The sequence below is a fragment of the Pelobates fuscus genome, chromosome 2, assembly GCF_036172605.1.
Source record: "Pelobates fuscus isolate aPelFus1 chromosome 2, aPelFus1.pri, whole genome shotgun sequence".
In the NCBI taxonomy this organism is placed as follows: domain Eukaryota; kingdom Metazoa; phylum Chordata; class Amphibia; order Anura; family Pelobatidae; genus Pelobates; species Pelobates fuscus.
This window is the reverse complement of record NC_086318.1, coordinates 102,096,220-102,109,149: the sequence shown is the minus strand read 5'-3', so window position 1 is coordinate 102,109,149 and position 12,930 is coordinate 102,096,220. Positions and strand designations below refer to the sequence as shown.

Sequence of the window (12,930 nt, the reverse complement as noted above, 5' to 3'; positions counted from 1 at the left end):
GTTTATTATACATTATCCTCCCCATAGCCAGTAACCTGTGTTTATTATACATTATCCCCCACAACCAGTAACCTGTGTTTATTATACATTATCACCCCATAGCCAGTAACCTGTGTTTATTATACATTATCCTCCCCATAGCCAGTAACCTGTGTTTATTATACATTATCCCCCATAGCCAGTAACCTGTGTTTATTATACATTATCATCCCCACACCCAGTAACCTGTGTTTCATTTACATTATCCCCCCATAGCCAGTAACCTGTGTTTATTATACATTATCCTCCCATAGCCAGTAACCTGTGTTTATTATATATTATCCCTCCATAGCCAGTAACCTGTGTTTATTATACATTATCCCCCCATAGCCAGTAACCTGTGTTTATTATACATTATCCCTCCATAGCCAGTAACCTGTGTTTATTATACATTATCCCCCCATAGCCAGTAACCTGTGTTTATTATACATTATCCCCCACAGCCAGTAACCTGTGTTTATTATACATTAACCTCCCATAGCCAGTAACCTGTGTTTATTATACATTATCCCCCATAGCCAGTAACCTGTGTTTATTATACATTAACCTCCCATAGCCAGTAACCTGTGTTTATTATACATTAACCTCCCATAGCAAGTAACCTGTGTTTATTATACATTATCCCTCCCATAGCCAGTAACCTGTGTTTATTATACATTATCCCCCCATAGCCAGTAACCTGTGCTTATTATACATTATCCTCCCATAGCCAGTAACCTGTGTTTATTATACATTATCCCTCCCATAGCCAGTAACCTGTGTTTATTATACATTATCCTCCCATAGCCAGTAACCTGTGTTTATTATACATTATCCCCCATAGCCAGTAACCTGTGTTTATTATACATTATCATCCCCACACCCAGTAACCTGTGTTTCATTTACATTATCCCCCATAGCCAGTAACCTGTGTTTATTATACATTATCCTCCCATAGCCAGTAACCTGTGTTTATTATACATTATCCCTCCATAGCCAGTAACCTGTGTTTATTATACATTATCCCCCCATAGCCAGTAACCTGTGTTTATTATACATTATCCCCCACAGCCAGTAACCTGTGTTTATTATACATTAACCTCCCATAGCCAGTAACCTGTGTTTATTATACATTATCCCCCATAGCCAGTAACCTGTGTTTATTATACATTAACCTCCCATAGCCAGTAACCTGTGTTTATTATACATTAACCTCCCATAGCAAGTAACCTGTGTTTATTATACATTATCCCTCCCATAGCCAGTAACCTGTGTTTATTATACATTATCCCCCCATAGCCAGTAACCTGTGCTTATTATACATTATCCTCCCATAGCCAGTAACCTGTGTTTATTATACATTATCCCTCCCATAGCCAGTAACCTGTGTTTATTATACATTATCCTCCCATAGCCAGTAACCTGTGTTTATTATACATTATCCCCCCATAGCCAGTAACCTGTGTTTATTATACATTATCCCCCATAGTCATTTATCGTTGGACCTAGGCAGCATGATGTCTTAGGCCGGCCCAGAGAGTGAGTGAGTGAGTGAATAATATAATATATATGTTCAGAAACATATTAGTAATATATGTAAATCGGGTTCATGCAAAGAGGGTGAAAAGGTATTAAAGAAAAACACACTTATTGCATCAAATTTACAAAGCCAAACTTTTAGCTTTCCTCATTTCTTTCTCGTGATGAGGAATATATCGGTTGTAGACTGAGGATTTCCATCTGCCCAATTTTTTAATAATATGCACTGGAGTGTCAGTGTTGAAGGAGACCGAAGCAGCCCCTATTCTAAATGAAAGACCCGAGACATGGATACAACCCAATCTTAGGAGTAGTGTTCTGATGTAGAAGATGAATTTAGCCGTAGTCTAAATTCTAGGGATTCAGTGAGAGTAGTGGTGAAATGTGTGTGGCATGACTGAGTGTGGGTAAGTAAGAGTCAAGTATTTTAACTGGGCACTAGTTCTAGGTGGGATAAAGTGGTATAGCGGATGGATGAGTAGTTTGGTTCGTTTTAGAGGTTTGTAGAGAAAGTATATAGTGATCATGATTTTTAGCGATATTCAATATTTTTAAAGTGGTCTCAAACAAACATAAAATGCTATATAACATTTGTGGGAATATCGAATAGTCGTGTACAGTAAATCAGAGAGAGCTCAGAATATCGAACCATCGATCGGTAACCTGGATGAAGTAGGGGGTCTATCTGTTTTATTAAATACGCGGTAATAGGCTTTTAATGGGATAGGACGTTAGGAAAGGTGTGTGATTGGGATAAGTGGTTGTGGCTGTATTTACCTTATCCTGGGACCGAGCCGCGTGTGGCTGGATCACTCATGCCTCCACACGAGCCGCATGCGGCTTGATCTCTTCTTCTGACTTAGCCGCGTGCACTGACCGCAGTGATCAGTCACGTGGCCTGCCTGGCACTAGGAGCACGGCTCGAGTCACAAGCTCGCTCTTAAAGGGGCAGTGGGAGCCAAAAGTTGATTCAGGCTCCCATTGGCCCACGTCATTCCAGCACCCCCACACACAAACATTTTGGGGGCGTAGGCATGACGTGGGCCAATCAAATGTTAAAGGATATTTAAACTTCCCTAGCCCTATCCACTTTGCCCTATCGTGGTTTCTGTGTCAGTACCCTTTAGTGCGTTCCTTGATCTATTTTGTTTATTTTGGTATTGACCATGGCTTTGTTCTTGACTCTGAAATTATCTTTAACCCTTTCCTGTCTTGTTTGCCCATGTGACTGATTACCATCTACCTGACCGCTATTAAGCATGTCGGGTCGGTCAGGTAGGAGCAACATTGCTGGGTCGTCCCATTGTGAGGTGAAATTCGCTTGTTGATAGCTGCTTAACGTGAGATATTGAGGGAGCTCACACAAAGTGTGTCTTTCCTCCATGACAGCTAGGCCCCACCCCCCGGAAGCTGCATTCTTAGTGAGAGGAGGGACAGTGTAGCTGCTACTGATTTAATAGGGAAATCGATAGCTAGGCTAGTGTATTCAGTGTCCACTACAGTCCTGAAGGACTCATCTGATCTCTTCTGTAAGGACAGCACCCCAAAAAGCCCTTTTTAGGGCTAGAACATCAGTCTGCTTTTTTTTTTTCCTGTGTAATCTAATTGCAGTTGCCTGCCTGCAAGCGTGTGTGTCAGGCTCACAGCGTATACTGTGCCCACTTGCCCAGTGCCACCACTCATATCTGGTGTCACAATAGCTTGCATTTAAAAAAACAAACAAAACTTTTTTGACTGTAATATAATAGCAGTCAGTTTCCTTCACACGTGTGCGTTTCAGGGCCTGCCAGGGCACAGTGTCACACCAGTGCAACTCATATCTGGTGTAACAGTAGTGTACATTTAAAAAAAAAAAAATACAGGGGGCTTGTTGTCACCTTTCGGGGACCCTTGGTGTTGTACGTGGCTGGGTGGAGGAAGAGACCTTCAATGACATCAGTGAGGACAAGGAACGGGACATGGCTAGCTTGGTATCCAACCTTGTGCAAATGGGGAGTTTGCGGTTGTGCAAATGGACTGTTTGCGGTTGTTTGCGGTTGTTTGCGGTGCGTTAAACGGGGAGTTTGGTCTGTCACTGTGAAGCGGGCGTAACCCTTACACTACCTGATCGATACAACATCATACCTGATGTTTTAAAGCACGTTATTCCAAACAATTTAGGAATGTTAGGTGATTTATGCCCTTTATGGATTAAAACCAGACTCTGCATCAACTATGTAATTTTCCATGGGAGTTTTGCCATGGATCCCCCTCCGGCATGCCACAGTCCAGGTGTTAGTCCCCTTGAAACAACTTTTCCATCACTATTGTGGCCAGAAAGAGTCCCTGTGGGTTTTTAAATTCGCCTGCCTATTGAAGTCTATGACGGTTCACCAGGTTCGCACATTCGCGAACATTTGCGGAAGTTCGCGTTCGCCGTTTGCGAACGGAAAATTTTATGCTCGCGACATCACTAGTTTAGACATGAAAGTTTAACTCTGAAAAAGTGCACATCTCTCGACATGTTCTATACATACAATTTATCTTGTCGCATTAACTACTATTGTTATGTCTTTACACACTTGTATACCAATCTAAGCACTACAAAAATAAAGAATTATATATATAAAAAAAAGGAAATAGTTTCTATACTTAATGCAGTTGTTTTGTTACTTGACCAAACACCATAGCAGCATTATGTTCTACCCTTTATTTTTTTTTAGTTAGGGAACTAGTTAATTAAGACTAATGTTTGGGAGAGGGTATTTTATTTTCCTTATTTTCATGAGTTATGTCTCTTGTCCGTTCTGCTGTGAATGAGCAGATCTGTCTATTCATTTACACTGCATGCATTCAATGCATCTATACACAGTCATATTTTTTTGTCAATCTGACTGCTGATCTCTTTTCATTTTCCAAAAAAATATATATTCTTTTCATAGTTAGACATAGAGATAACTTAAAAGTAAGACTTATAGGCTAGATAAATAAAAGGCACGGTGAATAGTATTTGCATGCATAATATTTTTTCATGATATGTAATTATATTAATGTATTCAGTTACAGATGTTATAGAAAATTATGAATGAGTAAACATGATTCTGTCTCTAAACTGAATGCATACAATTGTTTACTTAATGCATTTATTTGAACATTCAAGTGTCTGAAAGGAAACTTGCCAAAAATTACATTTGAGTGCTTTGTAAATCAGGAGAAAAATTAGATTTTAAGTTTCATATGATTCATTAATGTTCTGTATACACTGCTGGATCACATTTTCATCTGCCTTGTAACATAATAAATGGTTGCTGGTTGTATGACTCTTATTATTGTAGTCTAGCATTGTGTCCATTCAGTGGTATGTATCGCCCTTGACATTCCTGTTGTCCCACATAGGGTGCAGGAGTATTACATCATACGTTGCCTTGATCTGCTGCTAAGAATGCTTAATCAGGAAGGGTCATTTATAACATTCTTATCTCAGTCTTAGATCTTGCTCTCCAAGAATCAAACGAAATAACCAATTCTGCCTTTTGCTAAAAAGGCTGCATCGGAGGAAAAAACTGAGAGAATTGATGGCTTGCAGGGATCACGGAAAAATCTCCAGCAAGAAACCGTCTGCCTTATAGCAATTTTGTTCTGGTACTCCAGAAAATGCGAATACAGAAACTGACTTTGGAATGCAAGGCTTTCCCGCATTGAGAAGCACTTCTAACTGGCATTGTATCAGTATGACGGCGAGTCGGTCTAGAGCTCCACGCAAGTGTCCAGCCAGAAACAGCATTAATATTACTTTTTCCACATAGACAGAAGATACCATTACTTTGTGTTAATAGTTACATAGTTAGATAGCTGAAAAGAGACTTGCGTCCATCAAGTTCAGCCTTCCTCACACCTCAATGTCTTTTTATATTTAACTGTTGCTGCTGTAAATCATTTGTTCATCATTTTTTTCATAATAAATATTTCTTTATTAAGTTCTTTCTTAGTATGATAAAGAATCACGTTACCTGAAGAGACCAATTTAATAGTATTTTTTATAATTGCATGGATATTGTCCTAAACAGTGTTAGTAGGTTGTTTATCTAATTAGCTTGGGGAAGGGAAGGCTTCCTCTCTTATAAATTGCCTTGGTGGTGGCAGCTTTTGGATATTAGAGTTAAGTGTGGCTGGTGTTAAGAGAGGTTAATTTATCATTATTTTCGGTCTAGTGTAGTCAAATCATGTCTTTTAACCCTTGCACAACCGGAACCAAGTCACGAGCACACTTAGAGTAGTGTGTATTCATGACAGCAGTCAGCTAGTTAAAGAAAAGCGACAAGGTCAGTCATCTGCCAGTAAACTAGATAAGAGCTTGCCTGCTTAATATGCTAGCTGGACTTACCCTTGAGTGTGAGAAAAGCTACAAGAATTGTGGCCTGAGAACACAGATGTCTTTATATGGTAAACAGCAGGGCCAGACACTTGCAGGATTAACTTAAGTGCTATTTGCAGGGAATTTAATTTGAATTCATGGTGAATTTCAAAATTTCCAAACTGAAAACAATATTGACTGATTCGGCAGTTTTGGCCTAAATTTTGAAATTAACTTTGAATTAATTTAGAATTCCTGGTAATTCTCATTTTACTGAGTAACCCTGTCAGTGAAGTTCAGCAGTTGTCCAGTTGTATGCCAGGCTCCCATATCTGCTTCTTATTGTGGGTTCTAGAATAAGCCCTAAGATAATTTAGCAATGTACCATAACTACTACGTCTCATATAATGTGCTATCACAACCATTGATATGTGTCACAGTACTGAAGTCTGCATTTATTGTAACAATTTAAAAATAAAAATTGGTGCCCTCTTACCTGGTAGGAGAGTGACAGATAACTGTGTAAAGCATCCAAGTTTGCTATGAATTCATACAGGTTACCACCTAATGTCCTCAGCATGTGGTCATATCCAGATCTTTTACAGAACTCGAAGAAATACTCTCCGAACTGCTGTAGAACAGCTTCCGGTGATACACCTTACAAATAAGCAAATAACATTTATTACAGAATTCTAGCAGGACGAAAGGTCTTAGAGGCATGGTGTCCGTGGGTGATATATTTAATGAAGTGAAGTTTTGCTTGCTTTAACCTGAAAACGTGGTTTGATTTAGAATGTTTCTGTGTCTGGCAATTCAGGAGAGACCTGGCTGCTCTCCCAATGGCTCACATCAAGAAGAAGATTTCTGATTCAGTGATCTGAGAAAGCGCACAGCGTGTCCCAGTGACAGTCTGACAGAGGTTTAACAGACTAAAGTTCCCAACGGAAACTCTAGAGAAAGTCCGGAAGAACACTGGACAGAATTCACAGGAATTAATAAATATCAGGGCTCTCTACTGCGATGAACAATATATAAAGGGCTCAAAATTCCAAGTCCTACGTTTCTACACAGTCCTAAACTTTACTCACCACTGCAAGCCTAGATGGTCCATGGCACATTCATAAAGGGTGAATATCTACTCACCAGGGCTACATTTTACTTTCTTCAATGGCTATAGCAGAGTGGCATTTTTGAGCCCTGATATATCAACATATAGTTCTTACATGCATTACTAATTATAAAACTATTATTTATATTTTCAATAACTACCTTCTGAATTTGGTTTAAGATGAATTTCTAGTTATAACTGTTTTAGGACATGACACTAATAAAGGCTACTTTTTAGATTTTACCACATTATTTATTGTGCCCCTACACATTAGAAGTGGATCAATCATTTTATCAGATTATAGAATGCTTTTCTGAGCTTGTCAGTGTCTTAACCCAACCATCGGTCCCCAGGAATATAGTTGTGTTGTTAGATGTTTCTATACATGAGTTAAAAGCTCTGGCTGTTATAAATTCTGGCAAAGGTGTATAATTTTTTGCGACACCAGACACCCTTTAAATATTAAGAGGTCTGTTTATGCAATATGGTGGTTAGAGATAATTTCATAAATTTACACAATCTCTCGTACGTGTGATGAAAAAAAAAAAAAATATATATATATGATTTACTTTGAAGCCAATAAAACAAGTGAGTGATTCACTGCCCCCCCCCCCCCCCCCCCCTAAAAAAAAAATCTTCTACCTGGAAAAATAGTATTGTATAGTATATACGTACATGTATACTTTTATTGATATTTTGATAGATGTGAAATAATGAATGATCAACAGTTGGAACTGGGAGGAAGTGAGAAACAATGATCTAACATGCTTTGTGCTTATCAACATGTCATCAAAGACACTTTTTGATTAAACTTTAAGCAATTGACAAAGCAGCAAAGACTACTATTAACTGTATATGGGTTTCTGGATGATGCATAATGCTTCTTAGCTTATAGTCACATGCCAAGTGTAGGACGCCATGTGAACTATCTGAACATGCTGGTGTAAATAAATATTTCACATCAAAGTAAACCTGTCGTGACAGATGTAGATCTGCAGTTATCTAATAATCCGGATTGACATATGTTAAACAAATAAGTGTTTGCTGATTTAATACTATTAAAAGATCACATTTTAATTTCTTTCCAATTTGCTAAGAGCATCAGTCATGTTATCAGTGGTGTTACACTTACTGCCTCACCACTGAAAACATATTACAGTAACCCCAGAACGTAGGACCAGGATCCCATTGCCATGCTGTTTTCACTGGTAACATAATAGGAATTTTACAGATACTGTAATAGAAGCCATAACACAGCAAGTGGCTTCCTTTAATAGCTAAACCTGACCAGTTAGTTTACTACACAATCTAGTAGTGTTGTTCTGCTAAATTATTTTGTTTTGCTTGTTAAGACTAAAATAAGGCGAGAATGATTGCATCCACAATGTCTATTGGTTACCTGACCAGGACAATTATGCAGTTTCAATGTAGGCAGCAAACTTTAAGAGATCAATCCCATATTATATTTTAGCTACAACATCGACATTCTGCAAACTGTGCAACAGGCTGATAAAGCCAAAAGCCACAGATCTTCTATATGCCATATATTCTCTGTGTTTCTAAGATCACACAAGAGAAGAGTTCTGGACATTTTGCTTGACAGTCTTGGAACTGTTGTCAAATTCTATTTCACTGTGAAATATAAACGTACTAAGATGCTTTGGCGGCTAGGACTCTGCCATTCCCAAGCTGAAATATTATACAACTATTCCATTGAACTCTCCTCTGCTCAATCCATACTTACCCAGCATTTGGCATGCCTTGTCAACTAACTGCAATGTTATTTCATCTTTGTACACTTCGTAAGTCATGAACGTATCCTGCACTCCCGTTTTAAGTCTGTGGAAACAAGATGAATTATTAAAGTTAGCTAGAAGTAAACCAATTAATGAATGGAACCTTAATTCTAAAAATACAGTATCTCCATAGCAAGCACACATGTACAATATTATGCACTCACTTAAATATAATCCAATGGGTTCAGCCACGACAAGAAATCCAAAATAATGTCAGTTATAATAGCCTTTTTCTCACCTGTTGTTGTTTTTTTTCTGTTTTTTTTTTGTTTTTAAATAAACTCATATATTGCTTTATTAGTAAAGATTTGATGTCAAAAATATCAATTTAGATTGATTAATATTAACATTTTAAACTGGCTTTAAGTACTGTGCGTAGATTTTGAATTCCAAATAGATGGTACATTGAAAGTATTCACATTTCTATTACTGACTTTCCTTTGCAATTAAAATTGTTGCTTTAGGGCAAAGCCCAAACACAGTTAATACAGTTGCCTGGCTCAAATCATTTATCTGTATTTAGAAAGGGGCTCGGATTTTAGTGCTTCTTTTGCCAACCCCAAACTGTATTAGCAAGGTTTTATGTTTTATTTATTTTTTTCTTCATTTTAATTTGTATTGAGAATGTCAATGTTTTTTAATAGTTGCATATTTCCATGAGGCAGAAAATATTGATTGTTTTACCAAGCCATATTAACTTCCTCTCTTAGCTGCTGTCTGATTGTTAGGGTTCCATTTGGCGTAAACTAACAGATCACGACTTTCATATTAAACATCTAAACATCTACCTGTAGTTGTTATAACATATATAAATATAGTAAATATGTCAAAAATGTGTATTCAGAGTGAGAGGAAGTATAACCATAATACCGGTACATGGTTTCTGACTGATTTGATCATGGTTGTCCAAGTCAGCTACAGATCGATTGTGCAACACCATTAATAAATAGTTCCATAGTACATGAGTAACGGAATATTTGGATAATCACAGTTTTGTTCTTGAGTTACTCCAATGTTGTTCTTGCTCTTGGGATCATAGTAGGACTACATTATGGGTAGTTTCTACTATAAAATGCCATCACCATAAAAATTACCCCAGAAATACTGTTCTAAAAGAACACTCAATACAAACCTGTATTTAAAACTCTATAGTGTCTCTGTCCCTAGTGGTATTAAGGTGTCTATCCACCCTTCCCGTTTGCCATAAAAAATTATAAAATGTATTTTTTCACTTATCCTTTTTATACTTACCTTTTTTCCTGTTCACCTCTCTGACTCCTTTGATATTATGGAGGAGGCATGGCTGTCTCTGCAATGGTCCAATCTAATGCTCCTCATTGGGGACCAGGTGTGCATGCGCAGCTAACATTGAATATGCTTTTTAGAGTAATGGGTCCTTCTTTCAATCCTACACAGGCCAGTCTTTTTACAGAGTTTCTGATAGCCATATTGATAGTTCTGGGAATATTAGCTAAAAGAAAGTAAGTTACTAATACTTATGTCTCCAATCTATGCTCACAAATAGATTGCAATAACAAGAAGATTCTGGTTAAAATATCACTTTCATTCAAATGATTTAATAATGGAAAGTAATAAGGTAACAGTGGAAAAAAGGTGATAACACAACACGGCAACAGTTAAGAAAGTGCATTTAGCCCTGGATAGGGCTCTTACTCTTAAGTAATCTTTTACATTTCAGAAATACCATATATATAAAATATATAAAATTGTCCAGGTTGTGCGGTATGCTACAATGAGCTTCAGTAACTATCTGTGTCTTCTGTGTGGTCATTTCTTCTAAAAAAAGTGACTAGCATGCTTTGTTTGTTTCCTTTTGTATTCATAGACACAGCTCCTGCCTTCATGGTTAAAATAGCCACATGACAACAGCAACAGTGGGGTCCTCATCTCCTTATATAATGATCCCCATGTCTTTTTGGTTTGCCCTAGATGTGATGATTCACATAGTGCCTTTTTTTTTTAATTTGACATTTTTTTTTTTTTAAGTATAGATTGGGGGGAATACAGAAAAGAAGAGGGAGGGGTCTAATCTCAAGACATCAAGGTCGTACAAATAATAGAATGTTTGTAAACAGTGCACAAGCTTTCCATCAACATTGTCGTTTTAGGGTACATTGTTTTCCATTCTGCATTTTGCATTAGGGGTTGTACATTGGTCAAGTGTGCATATCGTTTTCAGACATTTCAAACATCGCAAACATTTTAAACATTTATGGTGCTATATCTATGACAATATTGTAAGATTCCCTCGTAGGTGTGTGTAATTCGTGGTGGTTCATGCGGCTCGGTGTGCAGCCTAGGTGACCGGGGGAGGGGGGGTGTATAGTCTTCCTCTGTGGGGGGAGTATATGGGTGTAGTGTGTCTGGTTTCCTGCTCGTTTGAGGACAGGGGTTTGATAGCCTCCAGTCTGGGAGGGTTAAGCTTACTGTGTTTATTGCCAGTCACCTGGTTAAGTTTGTGTGGGTTTGTTTTTGTCCCAGTATTCCCATGCCTTAATCTTATGCAGGTTTGTATGTCGTGTGGTTATTGCCATGAGTTCATATCTCTGATTCGTGTCCACTGCAGAGATGCATTGCGTGATTGTTGGGGGGGAATGTGGTATGTCAAGTACAGTTGATGTTTTTTCAGCGTGCGTGGCATGAGGAGGAGCAGAAAGGTTTTGGGCACCAAGGGTAAGTGTAAGTTGGTGCATTTGGCTGCTAAGGTTGCTACTTGTTGCCAGTATTGCTGGAGTTTTGGGCATTGTCACCATATGTGTAACATTGTGCCACGGCTTTTCTTGCACCTCCAGCATGGGTCAGATGTATTAGGGTAGCTATGTTTGAGGCGTGTGGGAACTAGATACCATCTGTAAAGAAGTTTGCGGGATAGTTCTATGTGGGTTGTGCATAGTGTTAATGTTTTGTGTGCTTTAAAGATGTCTTGCCATTGGGCTTCAGATAGTTGGTGGCCTATATCTTTTTCCCATGCCAGTTTGAAGGAGGGGGGGGATTTGGGGGATCGATTATGTTCTGAGCCATAAATCATGGAGATAAGTTTCCTGGCTGGTTTAGCTGCTGTGCTAATTAGTTCCACTGCCTGCCAGGATGAGTCAGGTGCCGTCGTGGGTGAGTGTTTGAGCTGTAGGGTAAACCAGGATTGTAGTTGCATATAGGAGAAGGAGGCTGTTGTAGGCAGTGCGAACTCCTGTCTGAGGTCTGAGAATCATTTTAGCGTGGTTCCATGCATTAGTTGCGATAGTGTTCTTACGCCGTGCCTGTGCCAGATTTTGTAGTTGAAGTACGATATGTGGAATTGTATTGAGTCCAGTAGGAGTGCTGGTGATATTGGGTTCTATTTGCCCATCTTTGTTCTGTAGCTGTCCCATATGGAGAGGGTTAAGACGGTTGTGGGCAGCATATGAGTATATTTTGGTCTTTGGCTGTTCGGTGTCCATGCTAGTGTCACTAGGTTTACACCTTCTGTGAAACTCGTTTCTATTTCAATCCATGCGCTTTGTTCATGGTGGTGGGGGATTGTTAACAATGGGGTGATGTGAGCCGCTCTGTAGTATCCTTGTACGTCTGGCATTCCTATTCCACCGTTATTGAATTACCGGTGCATGGTATCCTTCGCTACGTGTGTTTTTTTGCGTTCCCATACGTAGTCAGTTAGGAGGGTTTGTAGGTTTTGTATATACGTTTTTAGCAGTTTAAGTGGGAGTGTTTGGAATAGGTATTGAATTTTGGGTAAGATCACCATTTTATGGAAGCTATTCATCCTGCCCATAAGATAAATTTCCCCCTCCAGCTTTGCATTATGTTTTGGATTTCGCCTCGTAGCTTGAGGTAGTTTGCTTTATATAATCTAGTTGGCGTAGGTGTGAAATTTATCCCCAAAAACTTGATATGGTCTTGCCTCCAGTCATAGGTAAAGTTGGCTTTGAGGTGTTGCATGGCTTGTGCAGGGACATTAATGCCCAGGTCTAGGGTTTTTGCAATGTTTAGCTTATAATATGAGCATTGACTATATTGGGTAAGAATTTTATGGAAGTTTGGGAGGGATATGTGTGGGTGTTCCAGCGTCAGCAGGATGTCATCTGCAAATAGCGAAAGCTTATATTCTTTTCCTTTGG

The 12,930-nt window shown here is 38.7% G+C and overlaps 1 protein-coding gene across 1 annotated transcript in view; it reads right to left on the bottom strand.

Moving 5' to 3' along the window:
• The window catches only part of LOC134586741 (guanylate cyclase soluble subunit beta-2-like), an 88,425-nt gene that overhangs the window by 57,968 nt on the left and 17,527 nt on the right, over positions 1–12,930 (bottom strand). Inside the window, exons 3-4 of the mRNA XM_063442507.1 lie at positions 8,743–8,837; positions 6,387–6,547 (exon numbers count right to left, since the gene is read on the bottom strand). Coding sequence (XP_063298577.1) covers positions 6,387–6,547; positions 8,743–8,837 — 256 coding nt within the window. The remainder of the gene's footprint in view (positions 1–6,386; positions 6,548–8,742; positions 8,838–12,930) is intronic.